The following is a 23,157-nucleotide window of genomic DNA, read 5'->3' as shown; positions in this document are numbered from 1 at the left end:
ATCTAAGTGTCTTCTACTTCTCGTTGCCATTTCTCGTTGTGCACGTGTTTGTTTGTTGTGATCTTTGACAGCTGCTGCAGGATCGACCAGGCGCGTATACTCAAGCTTAGCTGCTAAAGGGCCTGTCTTAACAGTGCCGTTGCATCTCTTCTGCTGTATCAGTTCTCTAGAGGAAACAGCGCGTATCTCGTGCACATCAGCTTGGGTTACACAAGAGCAGCACCATGTCGAGCGAAAACATGCCCACAGAGGCCCCGGCACCACGCACCCCCGTCTACGCAAACTGGGCCACCTCTCCCCTCCTCCCTCGCAAGTCGCCCGATCGCTTCAACAGGCGTCTTGCTCTCGGCCATAAAACGACACAGTCCCTCAATATCCCAAGAGTCACAGACGTCGCAGCGACCCTTGAGGCGCTCCTCAAACCGATCAAGCCAACCACGCTCACCATCGATACGCAGAATACCGCACATCCTGCAGTCCTCTCACCGAAGCCAAAACGACCACAAGACTTGACAAGGACACTCGAAGCATCCCCACCGCCCCAAACACGCCAAGAACAAGCACCACAGCAAGCGTGGAAGCTAGATTCACCGAAAGGTAAAAGACACGTTCGTGGTGCGCGTTCCATGTCACCTCAACGCACGCAACAGCTATTCAATCCACAAGACTTTGTCACTGCTTCTGAACATGACGCTTTGCATCAACGACGACCAATTGCTATGCCTGTACCATCTGTCGAGGCGGTCCTTGAAGAACTACAGACGTTCGCGTTGACGGATCCGTTGTTTGTTTCTACAGAGACTGTACATGTGCCCAGTGAAGAGGAAGCCATTCAGCTACTCATCAACAGCAAGCAGGTAGCCATGAATGGTGAAGTCAATCCCAAAGTCACCTGGGCAGAACAAGTCTTGCGCCTCACAGACCGGCATCGCCTGAGACAAGCCACACTGACAGGCAATCCAACGGCGCCACTCCCATTACTTCTATATGAGCTTGAACAAGAAGCACTGGATGCAGTGAAAAGTGCTACGTCGCAACACGCCACCTTCCTGCTCGGCTTATTGCATGAATTTGGGAAGAATGGCGTTTCCCTCGATCGACAAGAAGCTTTTCGACGATTCAAACAAGCAGCTGCAGAGGGATACCCACGCGCAGACTACCGACTCGGTATGCAATTTGAGAAGGTTGGTGATATGCAACGTGCCTGTGCGTGTTACGAGCGTGGTGCTGCAAGGGATGACGCTGCGTGTCTTTATCGTTTGGGAATGATGCTTATTTTTGGACAACATGGGTATACCCTTGACAAGGAAAAAGGTGTTTCCTGTCTACACCTCTCTGCATTGGGCGCCGATACAGATGCACCACTCGGTGCACTGGTCTTTGGCTTGCTACTTGCAAAAGAGACAAAATTTAAAATCGACAGCAGCATCCTTCAGCCGGATGAAGGAGAAGCCCTTGCGTTCATTCAAAAAGCAGCGAAACTCGGATCTCCTGGTGCACAAGTCCGACTTGGGAAGGCGTATGAGCGAAATGAATTAGGTCTACCCTTCAGTCCTCGTCTGTCCCTCCATTATCATCAACTAGGCGCCCTCGGTGGTGATCCAGAAGCTGACTTGGCACTCTCGAAATGGTACCTCGCAGGAAGCGACGATGGCGCCGTAATGAAAGATGAAGGGAAAGCTTTTCTACACAGCAAACTAGCAGCCATGCGCGGACTTCCCGCTGCAGAATTCGGTCTCGGTTACCTGTATGAGATTGGTGTTGGTTGCTCAGCAGACTTGTTGGAAGCTCGCATGTGGTATGCACGCGCTGCTGGACATGGTGATGCGGATGCGGTAGCGAGGTTGGAAAGTCTTTCTCGGCAACGCACTTTATCACGACGCGATCATGATCGTAACATTGCAGTGCAAATCACAGCACGGCATGCAACATTGAAGTTGAACAGTCAAGCGGCTGCTGAGCGGAGACGACAACGAAGCATGATGCCATCCACGTCAGCATTACAAGTCTCTGATATATCAAGTGGTGTGAGGTTACAGCATCGCTCAACACCATCGTTATTGTCGCCACCACGCAGAGCACCGCCCATTCCACAATTGACTCAAACGGAGATTGCTGATTGTTTGGCACCACCACGATCACCACAACGCCATCAAGCAAGCACACCTCTGAGTCCCACAAAATTAGGCAGGTTATTGGAGACCCCACCCTTGCATCGACGTGGACAATCATGGGCGCCTCAAGGATCACCTGTTTTACCGAGTGATACAGCAACGTCGCGTGCATCACCGTTTTATGTGGCACTATCCACGAGTCCTAGGCAAGCGAATCAGGGACATGCACATGCACAATCGCTTGTAGGACCTGTATATCCGCCCCTTGCAGAAGAAGGATTCCTCCAAACAACACCGCCTGTTGATCGACGCACACACGCAGCTGTCACTTCCTGGAATCTATCTGCACGAGCACTTGAACAGGTTGTACAGATACCACACGGTCCTGAAGAGTCACCGGTCACTGCACCGGCTAGTGAAGTGGGGAGTACCTTGGAAGCGGTGATGGCTGCACGGGGTAGTCCGAGACCGGAATCGAGTGTTTCGAATATCATTCCCCGGGAGGATCGTCCGTCTACTGGGTTACTAGGTGATGAGGCGATGCCTGCTCGACGTGGCTTTGCATTGAGTGATGTTGGTGCAACACCGGATTCGCCTGGTTTACAACAGCAGCAAAGCTTGAGTGTCATGTCTTCATCGCCGGCAACGGCAGCAGCTGGTGTGAAACGCGGTGGTCCTGCGACATTTGAGGAGATGGGTATTCCCCTGGAAAACAAGAAGGACGCCGATTGCATCGTCATGTAGTCACTCACATAGAACATCATAAAAGAAGCACATTCGAAAGATTCTTTTTATCTTGCTAGTCTGCTTATACTAAAGTTTTCTAGTCCACAGCCTCAAGAGGTGATGCTTCATCGACATCCGCCGCGGCTTCATCAGCCTCTGGTGCATCCTCCTGCATCTCGACATCGTCCACCGACAAGCCAAGCGAGATCATACGCACGATACGGTTGGCAAACGAGCTGGGTTCCTCGAGAGAGAAGCCAGACGTCAACAATGCAGTCTCATACAAGAGCACCATCAGGTCCTTGGTGGCCTTGTCCTCCTTATCGCTTGAACGCTTGAGGAGTTCCCGAATAATGGGGTGGTCAGGGTTGATTTCGAGGGTCTTCTTGGAAGCCATGTAGCTCGACATGGATGAATCCCTGAGTGCTTGCGACTTCATGATACGCTCCATGTTGGCAGACCAACCGAATTGGCCAGTGACAAGGACACATGGCGATGAGGTGATGAGGGTGGAGGTTTGCACCTTCTCAACCTTCTCACCGAGGACTTCCTTGAAGTGCTTGCACAACTCCTCGTACTTGGTCTTCTCCTCCTCAGCCTTCTTCTTCTCCTCCTCAGTCTGCTCAATCTCAAGTCCCTCCTTGGTGATGTTGGCCAACTTCTTACCCTCAAACTCCTTGAGCTGTGTGACGGCATATTCATCAATAGGGTCAACAAGGAACAAGACCTCAAAGTTCTTCTTCTTGAAAACCTCCAAGAAGGGTGATGCCTTGACAACAGCAAGCGATTCACCCGTGATGAAGTAGATTGTGTTTTGTGGCTCCTTCATACGTGTGACGTAATCTTTGAGGGAAGTCATCTCGTCGCCAGAGTGCGTGGTGTTGTAACGCAGCAACTCGGAAAGCTTGTTGCGGTTCTGCGAGTCTTCGTGCACACCGAGCTTGATGTTTTTACCAAAGGCCTCGTAGAACTTGGCAAAGTTCTCCTTGTTCTCTGCAATCTCGGCAAACATCTCAAGACACTTCTTGACGATATTCTTGCGAATGACCTTCATGATCTTGTTTTGTTGCAGCATCTCACGAGACATGTTGAGAGGCAAGTCTTCAGAGTCAACGATACCCTTGACAAAGCCGAGCCATTCTGGGATGAGCTCTTCTGCGTCATCGGTGATGAAGACACGACGGACGTAGAGCTTGATGTTGTTCTTCTTCTTCTTTGACTCAAACAAGTCGAAGGGTGCACGCTTGGGCACAAACAAGATGGCCTTGAATTCGAGCTGACCCTCCACCGAGAAGTGCTTGACGGCGAGGTGGTCCTCCCAGTCGTTTGAGAGGGACTTGTAGAATGATGCATACTCCTCCTCAGTGATGTCTGATGGGTTGCGTGTCCAAAGAGGCTTGGTCTTGTTGAGCTCTTCGACATCCGTAGAGGTTTCCTTGACCTTCTTGGTCTTCTTCTCCTTCTTCTTCTCTCCTTCATCCTCAACCTCCTCGATCTTGGCCTTTTGGTCGCCAGACTCGTCCTTGGATTCTTCATCCTCATCAGGCACCTCCTTCTCGGTCTCCTTGGTCACCATGAGTTGGATGGGGTAGCCGATAAACTCAGAGTGCTTCTTGACAACCTCCTTGATGCGCTTCTCCTCAAGGTAGTCCTTTTGGTCTTCCTTCATGAACAAGCGAATCTCTGTTCCGCGACCGATTTTTGCATTGACATTGTCTTCGGTGATGGTGAAGGAACCACCGGCTGAGGATTCCCAAATGTACTGTTCATCATCGTTGTGCTTTGTGATGACTTGGACTTTATCGGCAACGAGGTAGGCAGAGTAGAAACCCACACCAAACTGTCCAATCATGGAGATATCTGCACCGGAAGAAATCATCTCCATGAAACTCTTGGTACCGGATTTTGCGATAGTACCGAGGTTGTTGACGAGATCTGCCTTTGTCATACCGATACCGGTATCACGAATGGTGAGGACGCCATTCTCTGCATCGGGTGTGATGCGAATGTAGAGTTCTGGCTCTGTGTCGAGCTTTGTCTTGTCTGAGAGGGCTTCGTAGCGGATCTTGTCGATGGCATCTGAGGCGTTGGAGATGAGCTCTCGAAGGAAGATTTCTTTGTTGGAGTAGACCGTGTTGATGATCAAGCTCACTGGATGGTTAGCGATGTTGCTAGCTGAAGAATGGGGTAGAGAGGCTAGCGTAGAAAGCAAGACACATGCCATTGGAAGTATGGATGAGTGTGTGCTTCATACTGCAAGACCTCTCACGCGCCAAGAACGGGGCAACGTACTCAACTGGCTGATCTCCGCCTGGAACTCGAATGTCTCTGTGGAAGCCATTGTCTGCTGTTCGTCGAAGAAAGGTAGATTTGGTTGCAGGTAGGGAGGATGTCTGGCTGGTGGTCGTTGCGTATTTCAGAATTTCAATTTCTTCTTTCGCCTTCGAATTGTTTCTATCGCAGGAAGGGAAGGGCTATGTGAAGAGAGAAGGAAGAGGAAGGACGGAGAAGGCAGAGGAAGAGGGCCGTATCAGTCTGCATCCACTGGAGGAGCATGGCCACAGTGCCCCTCTTGTCTGTCCTTCTAGATCTACATCTATGGCCGATACTGATCAGTAACGGATGCTGCTGCTGGACATGGATGGATCGAGGGAGAAGCAGCACATTCACTGTACATGGCTCTGCCTGGCTATAGACTGCTTCTGTGTCTCTGGCCTAACTATGTACCTGCTACTGTCTATCCCATAGTCTCATAGCCCCGTCTGCCCGTTGTGACTGTGCTATTCCCCCTTACACGTGCTCTCTCTGCTGACTTCACGACGAAGAAGACTCAAGACGAGGACTCATACTCAGACTCAAGACTCAAGACCCAAGTCAGTCCTTATCCAGACAAAACATACAGTACCCATGTCAATGCTCAGAACAGCCTTCACACGCTCCATCGCCCTCTCCCGCCCCTCCCTCGCCATGGCGCGGCAGCCACCTGTTGTCATGCAAAAAATGATGGCAAGCAACTTGGCTCGGTCGGATGTCGAGACGCGCGTGTTGGAGATTGTCAAGGCTTTTGATAAAGTCAGTGACCCTACCAAGATCTCAGCAACCTCCTCTTTCCAAAATGATTTGGGTTTGGATAGCCTGGATACGGTCGAGGTGGTCATGGCTATTGAGGAGGAATTCAGCGTTGAGATTCCTGTATGTTGTTCCTTGAAGATGCTTCGATGAGACAAGACTAACAACCACTAGGACAAGGAGGCGGATGAAATCAAGTCTGTGGGACAGGCTATTGACTACATCGCCAATCACGCAGAGGCCCGTTAAAGATTTGCGTTAGACGGCTGTCTCAGTGGCAAGTACGGCGATACCCAACTTGATCCCGACTCCTCGCATGCGTTGCTCCCCATCTTTACGTTGGTATCTACAATCAATTTGAAAACCTGGCGATCGCCTTGATCTTGCTTGATTGCGTTCGTTCTATTGCTGCTATGCTGTGCCCGTGCAAAACGACGTGATGGTCTTGTCAAACAAGTGACACCGTATTGGCATCTCCAGCTGATAAAATGGATTCTGTGCATCTGTTAGCCACAGTATCGTGCTCGATGAAGGAGCTTCTTACCTTCATGACATAATCCGCATACAACTCATATATCCTGTGCAGCAGCTGGTCTGGATGTGTCTGTCTTGGTTCAGTAAAAAGCAGAAACTTGATGCCTATACTACATGAGCCACCCGTTCAACCAGCTAGACGCGAACTTACCCGTCAGCGTTTGAAAGCACTGCAAGCGAAAGGTCTCCGTCTCCAAGACTTCAATACCAGAACTACCAGCAACCGGGCTGATTTGGCTAGAAATGGCATGAACGCCATGGAATGTACCCGCTAGGATGAGGTAGTCATTTGCAGAGAGCTTCGTGAGGCCTGCTGCGTAGTCTGCTTGGAAGATGAGACCGCCTGCTTTGTTGATGATGTAGAGGGAGTGGATCATTCTAGAGCAGGCCTTTTACATGCAGCAACAGAACACGATCTAGCTAGATGAACTGTGATCTAAGTCTGAGCTTGATCCTTTTAGCATGAGAGCACAGGATGGGAGTGCTTGGTCGCTGTCTGATCGCGCTTTCGTTTCGATTACGCGCGCGACCCCAGCAGCAGCCCATCACCAAGCACCATCATCCATCGCATTCACCAGTCGGCACCCAGCGCACTCCATTAGACGCCTGCGCGTCCTCATCTGGCAAAAGGCCGTCTTCTCTATCCCCCTCCAGGCGCGCGCGAGCAGTGGCAACGGCATAAGATCCCGCATGTCCACCTCCGCAGACGACACACTACGCACGCCCATGCCGCGTCGATCCATAACGGCCGCTTCAGCAGACTGCTACTTCACCTCTGCACAACAAGCGTCATCAGAAGATGAAGATGCGCCATTGGAGGAATCACAAGTCCACGTTTCAGAGACGCAACTGGCACACACACACGAAGCAGCATCGATACAATCACAGATACCTAGTACCCTTGCGCAACGTCTTGTACAACGCTCAGAAACACCCGCTCAGTCACTTATTAGTTCATGGGCTTCTCCAGCTTCTTCCAACGCCGCTGCAGTACCCGCGGAAGAGGCGCAACGGCCAAGTTCAGCATCATCGGCAAGTTGCGTCTCTATGCCTATTTCTGCGCCAAGTGGTATCCCTGCGCCTTCAACGACTTGTGAGGAATTACCGATTGGTGCTACAATAGGACCAAATCTAGTCATGCCGCAAATGCAAGCTTCTACAGCCAGTATTCCTGTAAAACCATTGACAGAACACGGTCGGCGTGTGGGGAAACTACGGATTCTTATTGCTGGTGCGCATGGAAGTGGTAAGACAACGTTACTCAAGACAATCCTGGCACAGTGTCCAGATATTGTCTTGTCGGAGGGTACTGAGGGGATCGAGGCTGGTCGGCCGACTGTCAGGTTACAGGAGGTTCGCGCATCCACACAACCTTACCCAGCATGGAAAGTACTGCATCAATCGATGCAAACTGCGCGCTCGGAGCGAGGTGAAGTACTTGAACGAAATCTGTTGCTTGTTGATTCTCCAGGACACAGTCATACTGCTGCGGAAGTAGAAACAGAAGAAGTCATGGAGGCGGTATTGGGATACCTGGATGATCAATTCAAGCAAACGAATCGAGTCCTGCGAGATACCGTTCATCTGAGTGATGAAGACCTCGCCAATCTGATTGCAGCGCCACAGGGCGGATTGACACAGGTGGATGTGATTGTGTATTGTATCGCTGGACGATTAACACAGACAGACACAGATCTTGCGAGACGCTTCGCTGCCTATGCGACAGTCTTGCCTGTTTTAACGAAAGCCGATGGATTGGATGACGCACAACTACAAACGCTCATGCAGGACGTACGCGCGCATTCATCGCTCTTTTACGGAACTGAGCATCTCCTCAAAGTCTGCTGTCGCGACCCAGAAATGGATGCGTCTGTGTTGATGCAGTCGGACTATCGCCCTATTTTACCAAGCAGTGACTTGCCTTTGCTGTTTCGAACGTTGCTACATGGTGAGAATCCGGCACGCTTCAGACATAGTGCAGCACGCAAATTTATTGCTTGGAAACAACGACAAGACATCTATGCCTGTTCTGTACCATGCCGTACTCAAGAAGGGGACGACGATGGAGTTGCTTCAGGTGTTGTTGTGGATTCATTGAGTGCATGGGGACCGTTGGTGCCGAGTGCGGCATTTACCGTTTCTCGCATTGCTGAGCATACGAGACGCGAAGCAAGTGCTGGTACTGAACTACGGATTGCTGCATGGGCCTCTGAGATGACTCAATCCCTTGCTGCACAGCGCGTCTCTTCCAGTGCGGTGGAGACGGGACTGCTCCTTGGTGATGGGCAGCATGCTCGTTGTCAGGCAGAAGCAGCATGGGTGCTTGCTAGACGACAATACCTGGAAGAAACACAACTGCGACCTCGCCACAGTGGCTGTCCTGGATCTCGGTATGTCATGACCTTGCCGAATCACTTTTCCAGTGCAACGACACGGGATCCCTTGGGGCTGATTGAGATGCAGGAGAAGCTGTCACGGTGTGCGAAGACTGTGGGTGGGTGGTTGGTGGATCTGGGGGTTGTGTCTGGGGTTGGGTTTTTGTGCTGGACGTGGTTTCAGAGTATGGTGTCTGCGTGATAGCTCTACTATACCATCATACCTATCCTACTAATCTATATACTATACTCTGCTATGTTCTGTGTCTGTTCTGTGGCAATTTCCATCTGAGCTCTCCGGACCCTGATTGCGCGTGCGAGTTGCCTTCCTCGGGACTTGCAGGGAAAAGTTCAAGAAGGAAGAGCAGTGACCATTTCTGCACAAACACAATCATGTCCAAAGCAGTAGAAGCAGTACGACTCTCTGTGTACATCCAAGGGATATCCACTAACATCCCAGGTCAAAGAACAAGTGGACGTCGCCAAGGCCGGCCTCCAAAAAGCCTCAAATGCCGCTACAGGCAAACCCACAGGCATCGACCTCTACTCCCGATTCGCGCTTGCTGGTGCACTCTGTTGTTCCATCACCCACGGCGCATTGACACCTGTTGATGTCGTCAAGACCCGTATCCAGCTCGAGCCTGAAATCTACAACAAGGGCATGGTCTCTGGTTTCCGTACTGTCATTGCAAAAGAAGGTGCAGGCGCTTTGCTCACAGGTTTCGGTCCCACTGCCGCTGGATACTTCCTCCAGGGAGCCTTCAAGTTTGGAGGATATGAACTCTTCAAGAAGACCATCATTGACCAAGTCGGTGTTGAGACTGCTACACAGAACCGTACGGCCGTCTACCTCGGTGCATCTGCCGTTGCAGAGTTTTTCGCCGATATCGCACTCTGCCCACTCGAAGCTACCCGTATTCGTCTCGTCTCACAGCCTACATTTGCAAATGGTTTGATTGGCGGTGCTGGTCGTATCTTCCGTGAAGAAGGTCTCGGTGCCTTTTACGCTGGTTTCGGTCCAATCTTGTTTAAGCAGGTGCCATACACCATGGCCAAGTTTGTGGTGTTTGAGAAGGCTAGTGAGGTGTTGTTCAAGTCTTATGGAACACCCAAGGAACTCATGTCTCCCTCCACCATCACAGGTTTGACTCTGACTTCGGGTTTGATTGCCGGTATTGCCGCTGCCATCATCTCCCAGCCAGCCGACACATTGCTCTCCAAGGTCAACAAGACACCCAAGGCACCTGGACAATCGACCAGTAGTCTCCTTGTTCAGCTTGCAAAGCAGGCTGGTATTGGCGGTTTGTTTGGTGGTGTTGGTCCTCGTGTTGTCATGGTCGGTACATTGACTGCCTTCCAGTTCGGTATCTATGGATCTCTCAAGGAGGCGTTTGGCGCTACTGGTGGTATTGAACTCGCCAAGTAGAGTATTTTGCAGGCGTGCTTTTGAGTTGAGGGATTTTCATCATAGAAGAAAGGACGTTTACCGTCATAGAAACACAATCAACTGATCCTATCATTCATTTTCTGTCGTCTTTACACATATTCTGCTACCTTGGAACCTACCACAAGACTCGCAAAGAAAGTAACAAAGTCAGTGGACAGGGGCCAACTTGACACCAAATTGACAATGGCAGGGCCAGGACAGATTCCAGAGATGCCCCAGCCAATGCCAAATAAGAGTGACCCTCCCACCAACCTCTTCGTGACCTGTCCTTTGCCAGATGCTGGTGCTTGCGTGCCTGTTGCCATGAGTGGTCTTTGAGATTTCGTATAGAGCTGCGTCATGATCAAGTTGGGTAGAAGCCCACCCAACACAATCATCAGGAGTGACGGGTCAAACTCTGCACCAGGCACACCACGCCAAGCTTGAAGCACGTTCAAGAATCCCAAGGTCTTGGTAGGCATAGACATACCGCTCATCAAGAGACCTGTTGCAAATGTAGCGCCTGCTAGGAACGCAGCAATGAAGCGATACGTGCTCGATGCTGGCTTGCTTGAATCACGACGTTGTTGGATTTTGCGTAGATAGAAGCAGCTAGCGTTGACGCTGATTGCAAAGCCAACGAGATATAAGAGACGTGTGACGGTATCCGCTGCGATCGGTGCAGCCGTGAAGAAAGAACCTTGCAAGAGATCACGACCTGGACCGGGCGCAGTATTGAACAGCGCAACAGTTGCAACAGCGCTGCCAAAGAAACAACACGTTGCCACAAAGCTCCGTACGGAAAGCTTTGCGAGGCCATTGAGCATGTGACCAGAGGTACACCCGTTTGCTAGACGCGTCCCGAGACCGACGAGGAGACCTGCGAGTGCTTGTTTCCCTAGATCGCCGGCAAGCTTCTGCTCTGGTACAAGTGACAGGGCTGGAGGAAGTAGCGAACGAGCTTGAGTGGTGTAGAGATAGGAAGCGAGCAACATGCCTGCAAATGCAGGTGCCTGAAGTCCCTCGATTGCGGCAGCCGGATGGAGTATTGTTTGTGCGAGGATCGAAGAACAGCCAAAGGTCTTGTCAAATAGAAGCATATACTGCTGTGAAGCGAGAAAGAGAAGCGATCCCCCGAGCAGGGAATGAACAGGCGTGAACGGCATGTTCGTGTAGTCGTGGACCAAGTCTCGGTCGTCGAGGATTTGGACGTCCACCGCAAATGCATCTGAAGACATTGGCGTCAAGTTCAAGCTTGGTGATGTCCAGCAGTGACCAGTATCTACATCTGACACAAATCATCTATGCTTGCCTAGCTTCAGGCTTCATGTGACCATGGCTCAAGTCTTGGCCAATTCTATTCTATATCCGCTTATTGTCAGTCACTTGATCCACGCTCGGGATATCGCTAGTCTCTCTCAAGTCAGCTCCGAGATTCGAGCAACCTCTCTGGCCCTGGTCAGACACAGCGAGTCGACTCGCCTAGGGTTTACGGATACCAAAGTCAAGTCGAAATATCTTCTTGAAACTTTGCAAATTCGTCTGTGGCGACATCTTCAAGTGCTTGACTTGCGAGGATGCTCCCATGTGACGGGTTCGATTCTCAAGCCATTGTTATACGATAGCAGACTCACAACACTGCTGATATCTGATTGTGTCAAGTTGGAATACAATACACTCATGAAGATTCTCCGTGGAATGCTCAAAGCTATTAAACAAGACCACAAAGCTTGGGCGAGTTTTGCTCCTTTGGCAGTGCTAGATGCTTGGGGCATCGCTGGACTGCAGTTGCATTGTCAGTACCAAGGAAAAGCTGAATGGCTGAATAGCTATCACTGCCCGTACCTACGCAACCTCTCTAATCTACTGGATATTGCGGAAGATTTACAATTTGACCCATGTATCGGCTGGTGCATCTGTCATTTCGTCCCCGGCACCCAACGCATGAGCACCGAGTTCGCATCAAGATCTAGCACATCCATACAACTATGCAACAGAGCTCAATTCTTGCCATTTTTGCTCGGTATGCCTCACTATTATGGACGCTTCCATCCACCTTGTCCAGCGTGCGCGTTACGCTTGCACGCGTGCGATATGGTTGAGTTGCTCAGCAGTACAGAAGTTGACGCGATTCTCTTGCAGCAAGGATTATCAGCCAAATCGCTTGATCTGGCTTGCTCGGGATGCTACGCCGATAGGTCTCTGGAAGAGCTCCCGCTGGACCCCGTGCCTTTCCAAGTTCATGGCACTTGACAGAATAAGAGCAGTAAGAAGCTCTGGGTGCTATGCAAGAGTCTAAGTGTCTGGCTTGTGCAACTGTGGACAGGCCAAGTTTTCCAAGCTGTATCGTCGGTCCAGAGTTCCTTTGCCAGCAGCACATTCATCTCCATACACTTCTACTCAGACAACATCCAGCTACTCACCTCTCTTGTCGCTCTCTACCAGACACTCTCTTGCCATTTCACAGCAGCGAAAGCAAGCAAACAAGACATGTCAACAGACACCCTCAATCACGTTGGTCACTTGCACGAAGCTACACTGCTCTCCTCCCCATACCAAGCGCTCAATCGCTCCTCTCCTCGATCTATTACACCGCAGCAGCAGCAACAGCCAGACTGGCACCTTGCTATCGACACTAGTATTGGCGCTACTGCACCTGAGATCCACTCTACGGAGCTGAGTCGGTCCAGCAGTGGCATCAAGACCAAGCTTGGCAAGCTCCTCAGGTGAGTCTCTCTCCACCCGATCGCCATCAAGAACATGTACTAAGACGTTGCTGTAGGCGTGTCTCCATCAAGAGTCCCGCTTCACCACAACCACCCCGCGAGCTCGACGCAGCACCTTTGCAACGTCTCACGTCTACAGACTCAGATACGGTGGACACTCCCAAACCACACCTCGTTGTACGCAACTCGATCGATCTAGCGCGTGCAAAACTACGAGCCATGGCAAAACTCAAAGCGGCTGGGAAACGTGGGTCTGCACAGAGTAGTGCCTCGACCCTCTCAACGGCAGATTCACAAATGACAACTATGATTTATGAAGCTGGCGGTACACAAGGTGTGCGTGCGAGTGTGCTTGAAGCGCAGGAAGAGGGGATGACGCCTGTGCGTGGAAGAAGTCATTCTGTGCGATTCAAGGAGATGGAGAGGAGGAAGCGTGTATCGTCGATGGAGGGTGAGCAGGAGATGGTTGATTGTGGGCAAGGAGCATGTGAGCTGCTGCCTGCCTTGATGACTGCACAGAACACACCTGCTGGACAGGCTGTGACGGTGCATCGAAGCGAGATGTAATTGACCTGTGTCCTTGTCTCTGTATGCTCTTTTATCCTTTATCCTTTTATCCTTCCTTCAGTCGCTGCTGCTTCAGTTGAGTCTTCCCTCCCCTGTCTCTGGTTTGTGCTGGCGACTTGGCTGCAGTGCAGGAGACACCACGACCACAGACAGAACCAGCACAGCAGCCATCAGAGGAAAGAGCCAGGCAGCAGTGCTTCACGCCCAAGAAAAAGGCAGGCGGACAGTCTGGCTTCATCAGGGCAACTGCATTATAGGCTAGAAGCAAAGACGACAGAAGACAGGCAATAGACAAGGAAATTCACACCGAAAACCAAATTAAGTATGTCTGGCGTTACGCGACGAAGAGGCGGAGGTGGTGGAGCGGATGAAGCAGCGACACCGGCCCGGTCAGCGACACCAATCAACAAGAATGGCGCGTCCGGTGCAGCAAGTGGTGGTCGTGGTGGTCCCATTGTTACTCAAAATGAGCGAGAGGGAGATCATAAGATTGCCTTTGATCCAAAGGATATGGAGCAAGGTGAAGAACGCAAGAAGCAACCCAAGCTCACATTAATGGAGGAAGTCTTGTTGCTTGGCTTGAAGGATCGTGAGGTATGCTCCATGTGAAGGAACGTAAGCTGCAGTGTGCTAACAATCAGGGCTACTTGTCCTTTTGGAATGACAATATCTCTTATACACTACGTGGTTGTATTGTCATGGAGCTGGCTCTGCGTGGTAAGATCCAGATGCAGTCTGATTCCTCACGCAGACGGTTTCCCTTGGCAGACCGCACCATTGATGTGGTTGACGACAAGCCTACTGGGGAAGTCTTGCTGGATGAAGCACTCAAAATGATGAAGGCGTCTGAGAAGATGAGTGTAGGAACATGGATTGACTTGATGAGCGGCGAGACTTGGAATCTCATGAAGATTGGCTATCAGCTCAAACAGGTCAGAGAGCGACTCGCCAAGGGTCTTGTGGACAAAGGCTTGCTGCGAACAGAGAAGAAGAACTTCTTACTCTTCGATATGGCGACGCATCCTGTCGTCGACAACTCTGCCAAGGATGAAATTCGCGTCCGCACCATCAATACACTTGCCGCCAAGACGCTCGTGCTCAAGGATACCCAGTGGTTCCCAGAATCAGCGCCAGTGCGCCATATCCGCACGATTGCTATGGTCTGCGCTGCCTATGCCGCCAATGTCCTGGAAAATGCACTGGAAAAGATGAACAATGATGCGCGAGAACGGGCATTCAATCGGGTGGATGAGCTGCTTGCTGGCTTCTCCATGTTCCCCTTTGCCGTGCCGCCGAGCGGGTCGTCGGGCGTTGGACAAAACTTGGCACAGCTCATCAATGAGGAGATTGAAGCGAACCGGAACAAGGAGCTGCAGTTTGAGGTGATTGCTGCAGTGCTGCAGGTGTATACCCGGCTTGACTCGATTCTGTAGAGCTGAACCCCTGCGATTTATGCTAATATGCTGCCCATGACCATATATATTCACCTTGTCCGTCTCTGCCTTCTGCCTCGTCGCGACTTTTGGTTCTCCGCGTCATCTCAAGCAACAACCAACCGCGTCCACCCAGGCCATCCATGTCAGGCTTCACCTCGCCCTATGAGGAAGACAATCCATTTGCAGATATGCCAGCAGGGTCCATGCCTGTCTTGTCGCCCGTCCTTGGTGCGCAAGAAGCGTCGGTGCCGGTAGATGTTGTCCCTGCCTTGGCAGATCCTACCGATGAGCCAACTGCGGCCTCACCTACAGCAGCTGCTGCATCGCAGACATCGTTGAATCAGAAGCAGGAGAACGTACAGAGTATAGGCAGCGCAACCAGGAAACCACTCATTTCATCAACGAGTGCTGCATCATCGACAGCGAGCCCAGAGCGCAAGATCATGACGGGCAGTACTCGCAAGTCAAGGAAGCCCATTCGCGCAGCAGCCGTTTCCTCAAGACTTGAGAATCTAGCATTGGATGCTGATCCATTGGGGCCACTGGGTGGAACTAGTCGACAAGATCTCGTGTCGCCGTCTGATAATCAGCCAGAGGCATCATCACAGTCAGATTCAATCTTGCGGACACCACGCACGACGCGACCTGCTAATCAGTCGACGAGTCAAGAGCGAACGCCTAGCATACCATTGGAGCAAGCAGCCAATCCAACTTTCAACATTATGGTGGGTGACCCGGTCAAGATTGGTGATCTGACTTCAGCGCACACAGTCTACAAGGTTTCTACGAGAACAACCTCCAAAGCATTCAAAGCCCCAGAATGCAGTGTCACGAGACGGTTTCGTGACTTTTTATGGCTCTACGATCAGCTCAATCGATCCTGTCCAGGTGCCATTGTTCCACCACCACCAGAGAAGCAAGCCATGGGCAGATTTTCCGAGAATTTCGTTGAAGCACGTCGGTATGCGCTTGAACGGATGCTAGAAAAGATTGGCAAGCATCCAGTGCTCCGAGGTGAAGCAGATTTCAAGCTGTTTCTAGAGAGCGAGACGTTTGCGAATGATGTCAAGCACCGGCCTGTTGACCCACGAACAGCTCAAGAGCACTCACGCGGCTTTCTGGGTTTGGGTGGTGCGTTCTCCATGCCAGGCAAGTTCATCGAGTCTGATGAATTCTTTGAGCAGAAGAAGGCACAATTCGATTTGCTCGACAGTCAACTGAAGCACCTCTCAAAAGCGGTCGACGTCGTCATCAAGCAGCGGCGCGATCTCGCACACACGACTTCAGAATTCGGCGCGGCGTTATCAGCACTCAGCACAGTGGAGCTCTCGCGTTCTCTCTCGAATGCGCTTGGTTCCTTGTCGGATTTACAAATCAAGATTCAAGAGTTGCATGAACGGCAGGCACAGCAAGATTTATTGACCTTGGGGCATACAGTTGAGGAATACCAGCGCCTGATTGGGTCTGTCAAGACAGCTTTGTCGAGTCGTCAAAAGGCTTGGTTTGCTTGGCAGGATGCGGATGCGGATGCAGCGAAAAGGCGAAGCACGAGTGAAAAAATAAAGCGACAGGCCAAGACGCAGCAAGATCGTTTGAATCAAGTGGATGCAGAGCACACTGAAGCGGAGCGGAAAGCGCATGCACTCAAACTGGCGTTTGAGCAAGTCGGACGATTACTGCGTTCTGAGCTACAACGGTTCGAGATGGACAAAGTGGAAGATTTCAAGACATCCTTGGAGATGTTCCTTGAATCCGCTGTTGAGGCACAGAAGGAGGTGATTGAGCATTGGGAGTTTTATCATGATTTGCTCATGCAGGAGCTCGAGGAGGATCTTGAACCTGGCCAAGCGGCGCGTTCAGGAAGCAAGACTGCGGAGACGTCTGTGGAGGAAGCGACAGCATCAGCTAATACCGCGGGTGCGTCTGACAACACTTTGCCGCCACCGCCTGCTATGGAAGGTGAGCTGCGTCAGAATGACCAGCCTGTCGAGGCCAGCACTGAGGTGCTGCAGCAAAGTGTTTCGAGTGCCCCACCTACGCCGAGCACGCCTAGTATGAGTGCACAGCAGTCTGTGCCACCAGCGAGTGTCGCGCCCATCCCAGCAGAAGAAGCCAATCCGTTTGCCAGGCCCAACACTGCAGATGAGCAGCAGCAGTAGTATCCGTAGATCGGTCCCTTTGTCTCTTCCCCTGTTGCCTCGTGCGCTGCCGCCGAGATGAAAATTTGACAAGGGAAGGCGTAACCGACACAAGCAACACGCCTGCACACACCATCCTGTGACCTCCCGGTGCTCGTTCTCTTGGTCGGATAGAGACTGCTTCATCCTCGACTGCGCAGGACACAGGGCCTCTTGCCTGGTGCAATCAACACGCCTCGCTGCTCCGTGTTTGATCGAAAAGGAAACCAAGCGACCTCGTGGCAACACGGAGGTCACGAGTGCGAGACTCGCTGGGCAACTCGTTGCATCTTTTGGTCCTACGGCATCTGAGTACTAAACAGGCTTCTTCCCACATTCATCTACTGCGCGATTCGCACTTGTCAGCAAAACGACGCGACACACTTAAGCTTTTTGCTTCCCGCAATACTCTCTTGCTGAGCAAGTCATTCTTCTATATCGGTTGGGCAACAGTCTCATTAGGCCTGAACCTCGCTGGCTTCTGCGGCCTATGCCTCAGCATGCAGTCAAGAAGCAGAACTTGGCTCGACCCAGGCAGCGCTTAGCAAATACCAACAGCAACAGCAGCAGCAATGGAAGCGCCGGCTCTGGACAGCATACACACAAGAAACATGGTGCTACTACAACAGAGGCATCTGCTATTGATCAGCTTGGCATTCATCCACCAGCAGTTGAGGCTCATATGAACCTCTGCAGCTGCCACAAGCACTATGCCAACGCGGACGTTCCCTTCGTTGCGAAGCAGCAGGTCAAAAGCAACGGTGATGTGGTGCATGCTGAACAGGTACCCGAAGCGGAGACGATGCAACTATCCTTCAAAGATCCCTCGCATCAGGAATTCGTTCTGCCCACATACCCGGTGGCCGACACGCTTGCGCTCGTCCTCATCCTCATCAATTTCCCAAATGTCCTCGTCATGGTGACTCACCTCATGTTCTCCTACAAAGAACACGTTTCGGCTGCGTCATCTAGTCTGGCCTCGCCGCCCCTGTTCATGATTCTGTTTGTTGATGCCATCGTCGTATTGTTTACGGCTGTCATTTTGCCCTCGCTGCGAAGCACCATCACCGATATCTCCCATGTCATTATCGCCATCAGCATGTCAGGCGCCAAGTGGCGCTACACTTTCCCATTTGCAGCTGCATTAACTTCGATGCGGGTTGCCTTGAACAAGTTGGCCAATTTAGGTCGGCTACAAGACTGGAACATGGAGGAAAGCAGCTGGCTGCAGTCTGCATGGCATCGTTTCGGCTCACAACTCTTGAGGCCTTTGCGAGGACTCGTTGCGAATCCACCAGAATTGTCGAGTAGCTACACGCTCTCTGATACCGTCATGGGCAGCGTCAAGTCGGCTGTGGCGATCCACGTCTTTTCATTGGGGTTGATTCGGCTTGTCAAGTATTGGATCCAGTCTTCTCATGCTTCATCTGTACCGCCATCCAAACGGGATGAAAGCGGTAGCAAGAAGAAACGGCACCAGCAACAGCAGCAACAAGCCATCACAGCCGAGTTGAAGATGGACGCACGGCAACCCTCTATCTGGGATCAATTTTTGAATTGGCGTATTGATACAATGAATAAACGACAGGGCGATCCACCGCTGAACGTAGGCCCACCCAGTGCGTGGGTGGCAGAGATTACGCCCTGGTATGTCTCTCTTTGTGTATCGACTGGATCGACAGAGTCGCCGCAACTCACCATGCAAGTCAACGGCCTGCCATGGGACGCAAAACCCATCGCGAGCTCCGACAATACTGAAACGACCTGGTCCCTGTTTGTTGAGAACTTGTCGCCCAAGACAGAATACGACATTGCGCTTGAGTTCACTGAACCAAACCTCGGTCGTTACCACTTTGCAATCTGTACAAGCTCACGCGATGCTCACCAGCCTCGTCGTTTACGTGGCGATTCTTCGCTTCCTGCCATCAACACCAATCTACAAAATGCAACGATTGCAGCGACTGTCACGACTGGGCAAGGCAATACTCCCGAAGAGCCTGTCTTGTCCACCGACAACACGGCTCATCCGAATGGTCCCTTGTCTCCCATCACGACACTAGAGGACTCTATTGCCATTGCTGCCGCCAAGCTGGAGGAGAAGCGAGCTGCTCTGAAGCGTACACGAAAGGAGAATACCAAGCGTTTGCAGCTTCTCCAGCGTGAAGTGGATCACTTGGCTCAGCGGACAACAGGCACTGACAAGACGGAGATGCGCATGCAAGGTCGAATGCTTTCTTTGCAAAATGAAGTGAAACGCATTCAAGAGTCGATTGATGAGATGGAGGCGGAACGCCAGCAGCTTGTTTCTGAGCATGAGCAGCAGGCGCGTCGATGGCAATCCGAGCACGACAAGGCAATGCATGAAGCTGCTTTGTTGCAGGCTGCCAAGCATGCCTTTGAGGAGACGAAAGCTGCACACGAGCGTCGTTTTGCAACGGCTGAGCAGGATGCAGCCAAAACGCGTGCCAAGGCCGATAAGCTCTCTCTTCGGCGAACCAAGATTCAACAAGATCTTGACAGACTTGCAACAGAGCACGAGGACCTCTTGTTGAAGGAGTACCAAGATCGACGCATGGAGCGAGAGCAGGTGCGAGACATGCGGCTGCAGGCTGAAGCTGATTTGCTCAAGTCGTTGCATGAGATGCAGCAGCAGGCGGATCTTTTGCAGACGTATACAGGCACTGTTCCTGCTGGAGTTCTTAATTAGCTTCGCTGATCTATCTACAGCAAAAGACGCTGAACTTCTAGTGGCTTGATGTTTCCTTGGTGCACATGAATTGGTGACCTTTGTAGACCAGCGCTGGCAGACCTTCTTCTGTCAGATCTCTGGTCACATCGACTCGCGCTACGACAATTGCATGATCTGCAACGGTCATGACTTGTTGGACTGTGCAGTATAACTTTGCAGCGCCTGCATGTCGTAACTGTGGCACGCCTTTTTGTTCATCCTGCACATGCCAGAAAGCAGGGTCAAAGATAACCTTGCTTGCGTCCTCAGAGGATAATGAGCCGAAAGATGTTGGCATGGGCTTGGCGAACTTTCGAGCCAATTCGACATGCTCCGTTGAATAGGTCAGCAGAAGATTGACCACAAGTTTGCCAGCTGCCCGTATTACGTCGAGCGCTCTGCTTGGCAACTTGACATTGAATGTAACAAGTGGCTCCGGTTCGAGCGATAAGCATGTGAGGGAAGATAACGTGATTGCTCTTGCTGACTCATGAACTCCTCCTGTGCTCGTTGTAGCAGATGGAAGCGCTGCAGTGACAATAGCTATTGGTTGGGGTACACGACTGAAGATGTGCTTCGTTTCTAGACACAAGGCCGACTTTTCTTGTCGCTTGAATGTTGTTGAAAAGCTGCGAGCTGTGTTTCTATAGCAATGATAGCACAGACTCGTAGTTTGTCTTGGTGCAGGGTGTAAAAGATCGTTTCTTCGTAGTCTTGCAAGCGATGTTGGAGCATCACGCCGCCAAAGAGCGATACTTCTTGAGCGTACAACTACACATGATGAACTCATCCACCAGCTAAAGCAACAGAAGTGGAAGAACCACGCCTCGACGACTCTAAGTGTCTGGCAGATGAGAGATGTGAAAGATCTGTTCGAGTTAAGAGGACTTTCAGATGCCCTGCCAACTCGGACTTCGACTCTTTTACGACGACTGCAGCTGGGTTGTTTGACACTACCTGTGGCTAGCACCTATGCACGGCGAATGAGCGTGGCGAAGCTGATGGTTGGGACTATTTCTACCATGGGAAAACAAACAACGAAACAACTGAAAGCCTTGCTAAGAAAAGAGTCGCTTGCACGCATGGATGCTCTTCCACCGCAAAAGAAGCTAGCTGCGCCTGCAGCTATTCTCGCTCGTCTACGCCAGCTTGCCGCTCATAACGGTGGCCCAAGTATATGGAAAGAAGCTCAACGTGTCAGCTGCTTCATCTCCATGGACCACGAATTAGACACGAAACCAATCTTGCAAGCTTTATTGAGCGATGGCAAGGACGTCTTTGTCCCCAGAATTATCGACAATCCAGCATTCAAACTCGGTGGACTCGATGAGACGGGCAGGTCACGCCGGAAACAAGTGATGCAGATGCTTCGGCTGCTATCGGTTGAGGAAATTGGTGCGTTTGAACGATCAAACTATGGCATTCCGGAGCCACCACTCGATCGCGAAGAGATTTTCGAACATGCATCTGCAGATCTGATTATATGTCCGGGTGTCGTCTTCTCGAAAGATGGACGGCGTGTTGGCTACGGGGGTGGCTTCTTTGACATGTACATTCGTCGAGTACGGGCATTGAATCCTCGGGTCACAGTGGTTGGTGTCGGTCACGAGTGCCAGCTGCTTCAGTCAGATACTGAGGGCCAGCAGATACCCGTGGAAGAGACAGACCAGATGCTTGACAGTGTCTTAGCAGCATAGAATAGCACGAAAGAAACAGAAATGATCAAATTAGCTATAAAGTCTATTCGTTGTGTTGTGTGAGAAATATGACTTGTGGTGGGATGAGTGGTTGAGAGAATACTCCTAGTAGGCGAGTGCAACACCTGCGGCCATGAAGATAGCAAGAGCTGACAGGCTGCCAGAAGTTGTGAGTTGATTGGCAGCACCTTTCTTGCTTAGTGGGAGGACATTTGATCCAGATGTAGGCATAGGTGTTGCGGTGGACTGACTCTCGTCCACCGAGGAGAGACCAACACCACCAGATGTGGTGGTGCTGTCGCCAACACTGTTGATGTCCTTGATGTTGACGGCTGGAGTCGCCGTCGCCTCATTGCCCATGGGCATAAGTGTGGTAGGAAGCGAGGTTGGTGCTTCGCTAGCAGGCGTTGGTGCCTCGCTAGCAGGAGTTGGCGACGCACTAGCAGGAACCTGGGCCGCAACTGCGTAGGCAGTAGCCAAGACGGGGAGGAGGAGCTTGAACTGCATCTTGCTGGAGTGACCTTTCGTGTTGAGGGTTGAAAACCTTGAGAGAGTGAGCGAAGTGCCACAGAGGGGGAGAAAGATGGTTGAGGGAAGGAAGAGGTGCTGAGCTGAGCTCGGCTTCTTATAGGCTTCGTCAGGCTCGCAGTCCTTCCCTTTTTTTCCCTGCTCATGCCGCGTGTCATGATTTGCAGCAGAGCCACCGTGAAAACGCCCCTGAATTTTGAGATCGACGCAGCAAATTGACAAACAATCATCTGCGAAGGTACGAGTGGCTGTGTCAGTGTGGTATCGAACGCATGTTGAACAGCCCAGGCCAGCATGCGACGAGGATACCCTTCTCCGTACAATCTGGCACGTAGAGGTTTCCATGTGTCGCGCAGTCGCTACGAGTACGTACAAAGCTGATGATGGCCCGTAAATGATTAGCAGATCAAGCTTTAGTACAATCCTTGTTCTGTCCAGAGCGAAAGCAAAATGTCAACCCCTGATATCTATGATAGTGCCGGCTGTGCTGTAGTTCCTCGCGCGAGATTAGCGCGGTTGCCCACATGGCCAAGACGTCCATCCCGTTCTACGTCCATTGAACATAGCGTGACGAACATACTGTTGCGAGTGTTTGCAGGGCGCTCGTCGTCACGCTCATCGCCGACCAATTCGGCAGCTCGGGAGGGCATTACCCTACTTCCCCTTCATTGGGGAACAGAGGTTGACCTGTTTCAGAGAACGGAGTGCGGGTGATTGACTCCTTATGTCCATGGAACAAAGCTCAAAAAGACGCTCTGTTGAGGTACTTGACATTTGTCTCATTGCGATCGACTCGGTGGCATCAAAGACATTGCTTGAGCACTGTGATGCATGCTCAATCATGCAGCCCATGTCATCTCACTTGGCGTTGTATGGAGAACATGGCGTTGAACTGTGACAAACTTTCTGTCAAGAGTGGCTGCATGTTGTGAACGCTCGGCCACAGATCTGCTTACAGGGTCCACATACAAGCGTTTGACGACTTCCTCATCATCCGCGAGTTAAATGTGATCAGTAGGCGTTTCGACGCGACATTGCTTGCAAAGGCGCTTGC

The 23,157-nt window shown here is 51.5% G+C and overlaps 14 protein-coding genes across 14 annotated transcripts; 9 read left to right on the top strand and 5 right to left on the bottom strand.

Annotated features, from left to right (window-relative positions):
• The first annotated feature begins 107 nt into the window (after positions 1 to 107).
• BCR37DRAFT_381647 (uncharacterized protein) lies at positions 108 to 2,897 on the top strand. Its single transcript, XM_040869737.1, has one exon. It carries the CDS (start codon positions 225 to 227, stop codon positions 2,856 to 2,858), a length of 2,634 nt encoding a protein of 877 aa, XP_040723834.1. The 5' UTR covers positions 108 to 224; the 3' UTR covers positions 2,859 to 2,897.
• BCR37DRAFT_381645 (heat shock protein 90) lies at positions 2,887 to 5,247 on the bottom strand. The gene is made up of 2 exons (XM_040869736.1): positions 5,133 to 5,247; positions 2,887 to 4,991 (listed from the first exon to the last, which is right to left on the bottom strand). Exons 1-2 carry the CDS (start codon positions 5,179 to 5,181, stop codon positions 2,938 to 2,940), a joined length of 2,103 nt encoding a protein of 700 aa, XP_040723833.1. The 5' UTR covers positions 5,182 to 5,247; the 3' UTR covers positions 2,887 to 2,937.
• A 581-nt stretch (positions 5,248 to 5,828) lies between these two features.
• BCR37DRAFT_381644 (acyl carrier protein-like protein) lies at positions 5,829 to 6,389 on the top strand (the record flags this gene model as incomplete). Its single annotated transcript, XM_040869735.1, has 2 exons — positions 5,829 to 6,032; positions 6,084 to 6,389. 2 exons carry the CDS (start codon positions 5,832 to 5,834, stop codon positions 6,156 to 6,158), a joined length of 276 nt encoding a protein of 91 aa, XP_040723832.1. The 3' UTR covers positions 6,159 to 6,389.
• BCR37DRAFT_403264 (Sybindin-like protein) lies at positions 6,321 to 6,820 on the bottom strand (the record flags this gene model as incomplete). The annotated part of the gene is made up of 3 exons (XM_040871989.1): positions 6,321 to 6,404; positions 6,454 to 6,548; positions 6,595 to 6,820. 3 exons carry the CDS (start codon positions 6,818 to 6,820, stop codon positions 6,321 to 6,323), a joined length of 405 nt encoding a protein of 134 aa, XP_040723831.1.
• Positions 6,594 to 9,068, top strand: BCR37DRAFT_381640 (uncharacterized protein). The gene has a single exon (XM_040869734.1). The coding sequence runs from the start codon at positions 6,906 to 6,908 to the stop codon at positions 9,018 to 9,020; it is 2,115 nt and encodes a 704-aa protein (XP_040723830.1). The 5' UTR covers positions 6,594 to 6,905; the 3' UTR covers positions 9,021 to 9,068.
• Positions 9,069 to 9,167: 99 nt separating this feature from the next.
• Positions 9,168 to 10,299, top strand: BCR37DRAFT_91806 (mitochondrial phosphate carrier protein). The gene is made up of 2 exons (XM_040872533.1): positions 9,168 to 9,232; positions 9,279 to 10,299. Exons 1-2 carry the CDS (start codon positions 9,212 to 9,214, stop codon positions 10,242 to 10,244), a joined length of 987 nt encoding a protein of 328 aa, XP_040723829.1. The 5' UTR covers positions 9,168 to 9,211; the 3' UTR covers positions 10,245 to 10,299.
• Positions 10,262 to 11,641, bottom strand: BCR37DRAFT_91890 (uncharacterized protein). Its single transcript, XM_040872534.1, has one exon. It carries the CDS (start codon positions 11,480 to 11,482, stop codon positions 10,355 to 10,357), a length of 1,128 nt encoding a protein of 375 aa, XP_040723828.1. The 5' UTR covers positions 11,483 to 11,641; the 3' UTR covers positions 10,262 to 10,354.
• A 1,093-nt stretch (positions 11,642 to 12,734) lies between these two features.
• On the top strand, positions 12,735 to 13,537 carry BCR37DRAFT_388473 (uncharacterized protein; the record flags this gene model as incomplete). Its single annotated transcript, XM_040870629.1, has 2 exons — positions 12,735 to 12,970; positions 13,027 to 13,537. The coding sequence occupies 2 exons, from the start codon at positions 12,735 to 12,737 to the stop codon at positions 13,535 to 13,537; spliced, it is 747 nt and encodes a 248-aa protein (XP_040723827.1).
• Positions 13,538 to 13,861: 324 nt separating this feature from the next.
• Positions 13,862 to 14,970, top strand: BCR37DRAFT_403262 (vacuolar protein sorting-associated protein 74; the record flags this gene model as incomplete). Its single annotated transcript, XM_040871988.1, has 2 exons — positions 13,862 to 14,131; positions 14,179 to 14,970. The coding sequence occupies 2 exons, from the start codon at positions 13,862 to 13,864 to the stop codon at positions 14,968 to 14,970; spliced, it is 1,062 nt and encodes a 353-aa protein (XP_040723826.1).
• Positions 14,971 to 15,626: 656 nt separating this feature from the next.
• BCR37DRAFT_341256 (Aovps5) lies at positions 15,627 to 16,805 on the top strand (the record flags this gene model as incomplete). Its single annotated transcript, XM_040867388.1, has 1 exon — positions 15,627 to 16,805. A coding segment is annotated over one exon (1,179 nt), but the record flags the coding sequence as incomplete, so codon positions are not given.
• A 366-nt stretch (positions 16,806 to 17,171) lies between these two features.
• BCR37DRAFT_91951 (uncharacterized protein) lies at positions 17,172 to 20,000 on the top strand. The gene has a single exon (XM_040872536.1). It carries the CDS (start codon positions 17,641 to 17,643, stop codon positions 19,855 to 19,857), a length of 2,217 nt encoding a protein of 738 aa, XP_040723824.1. The 5' UTR covers positions 17,172 to 17,640; the 3' UTR covers positions 19,858 to 20,000.
• Positions 19,418 to 20,807, bottom strand: BCR37DRAFT_381634 (flavin reductase like domain-containing protein). The gene has a single exon (XM_040869733.1). It carries the CDS (start codon positions 20,666 to 20,668, stop codon positions 19,895 to 19,897), a length of 774 nt encoding a protein of 257 aa, XP_040723823.1. The 5' UTR covers positions 20,669 to 20,807; the 3' UTR covers positions 19,418 to 19,894.
• A 93-nt stretch (positions 20,808 to 20,900) lies between these two features.
• Positions 20,901 to 21,575, top strand: BCR37DRAFT_394174 (uncharacterized protein; the record flags this gene model as incomplete). Its single annotated transcript, XM_040871422.1, has 1 exon — positions 20,901 to 21,575. One exon carries the CDS (start codon positions 20,901 to 20,903, stop codon positions 21,573 to 21,575), a length of 675 nt encoding a protein of 224 aa, XP_040723822.1.
• A 105-nt stretch (positions 21,576 to 21,680) lies between these two features.
• BCR37DRAFT_394173 (uncharacterized protein) lies at positions 21,681 to 22,082 on the bottom strand (the record flags this gene model as incomplete). Its single annotated transcript, XM_040871421.1, has 1 exon — positions 21,681 to 22,082. The coding sequence occupies one exon, from the start codon at positions 22,080 to 22,082 to the stop codon at positions 21,681 to 21,683; it is 402 nt and encodes a 133-aa protein (XP_040723821.1).
• Between the last annotated feature and the right edge of the window lie 1,075 nt (positions 22,083 to 23,157).

Source organism: Protomyces lactucae-debilis (assembly GCF_002105105.1).
Source record: "Protomyces lactucae-debilis strain 12-1054 chromosome Unknown BCR37scaffold_15, whole genome shotgun sequence".
In the NCBI taxonomy this organism is placed as follows: Eukaryota; Fungi; Ascomycota; class Taphrinomycetes; order Taphrinales; family Protomycetaceae; genus Protomyces; species Protomyces lactucae-debilis.
Note: the sequence above shows the minus strand (reverse complement) of the source record. Positions and strands in the feature narration are given on the sequence as shown.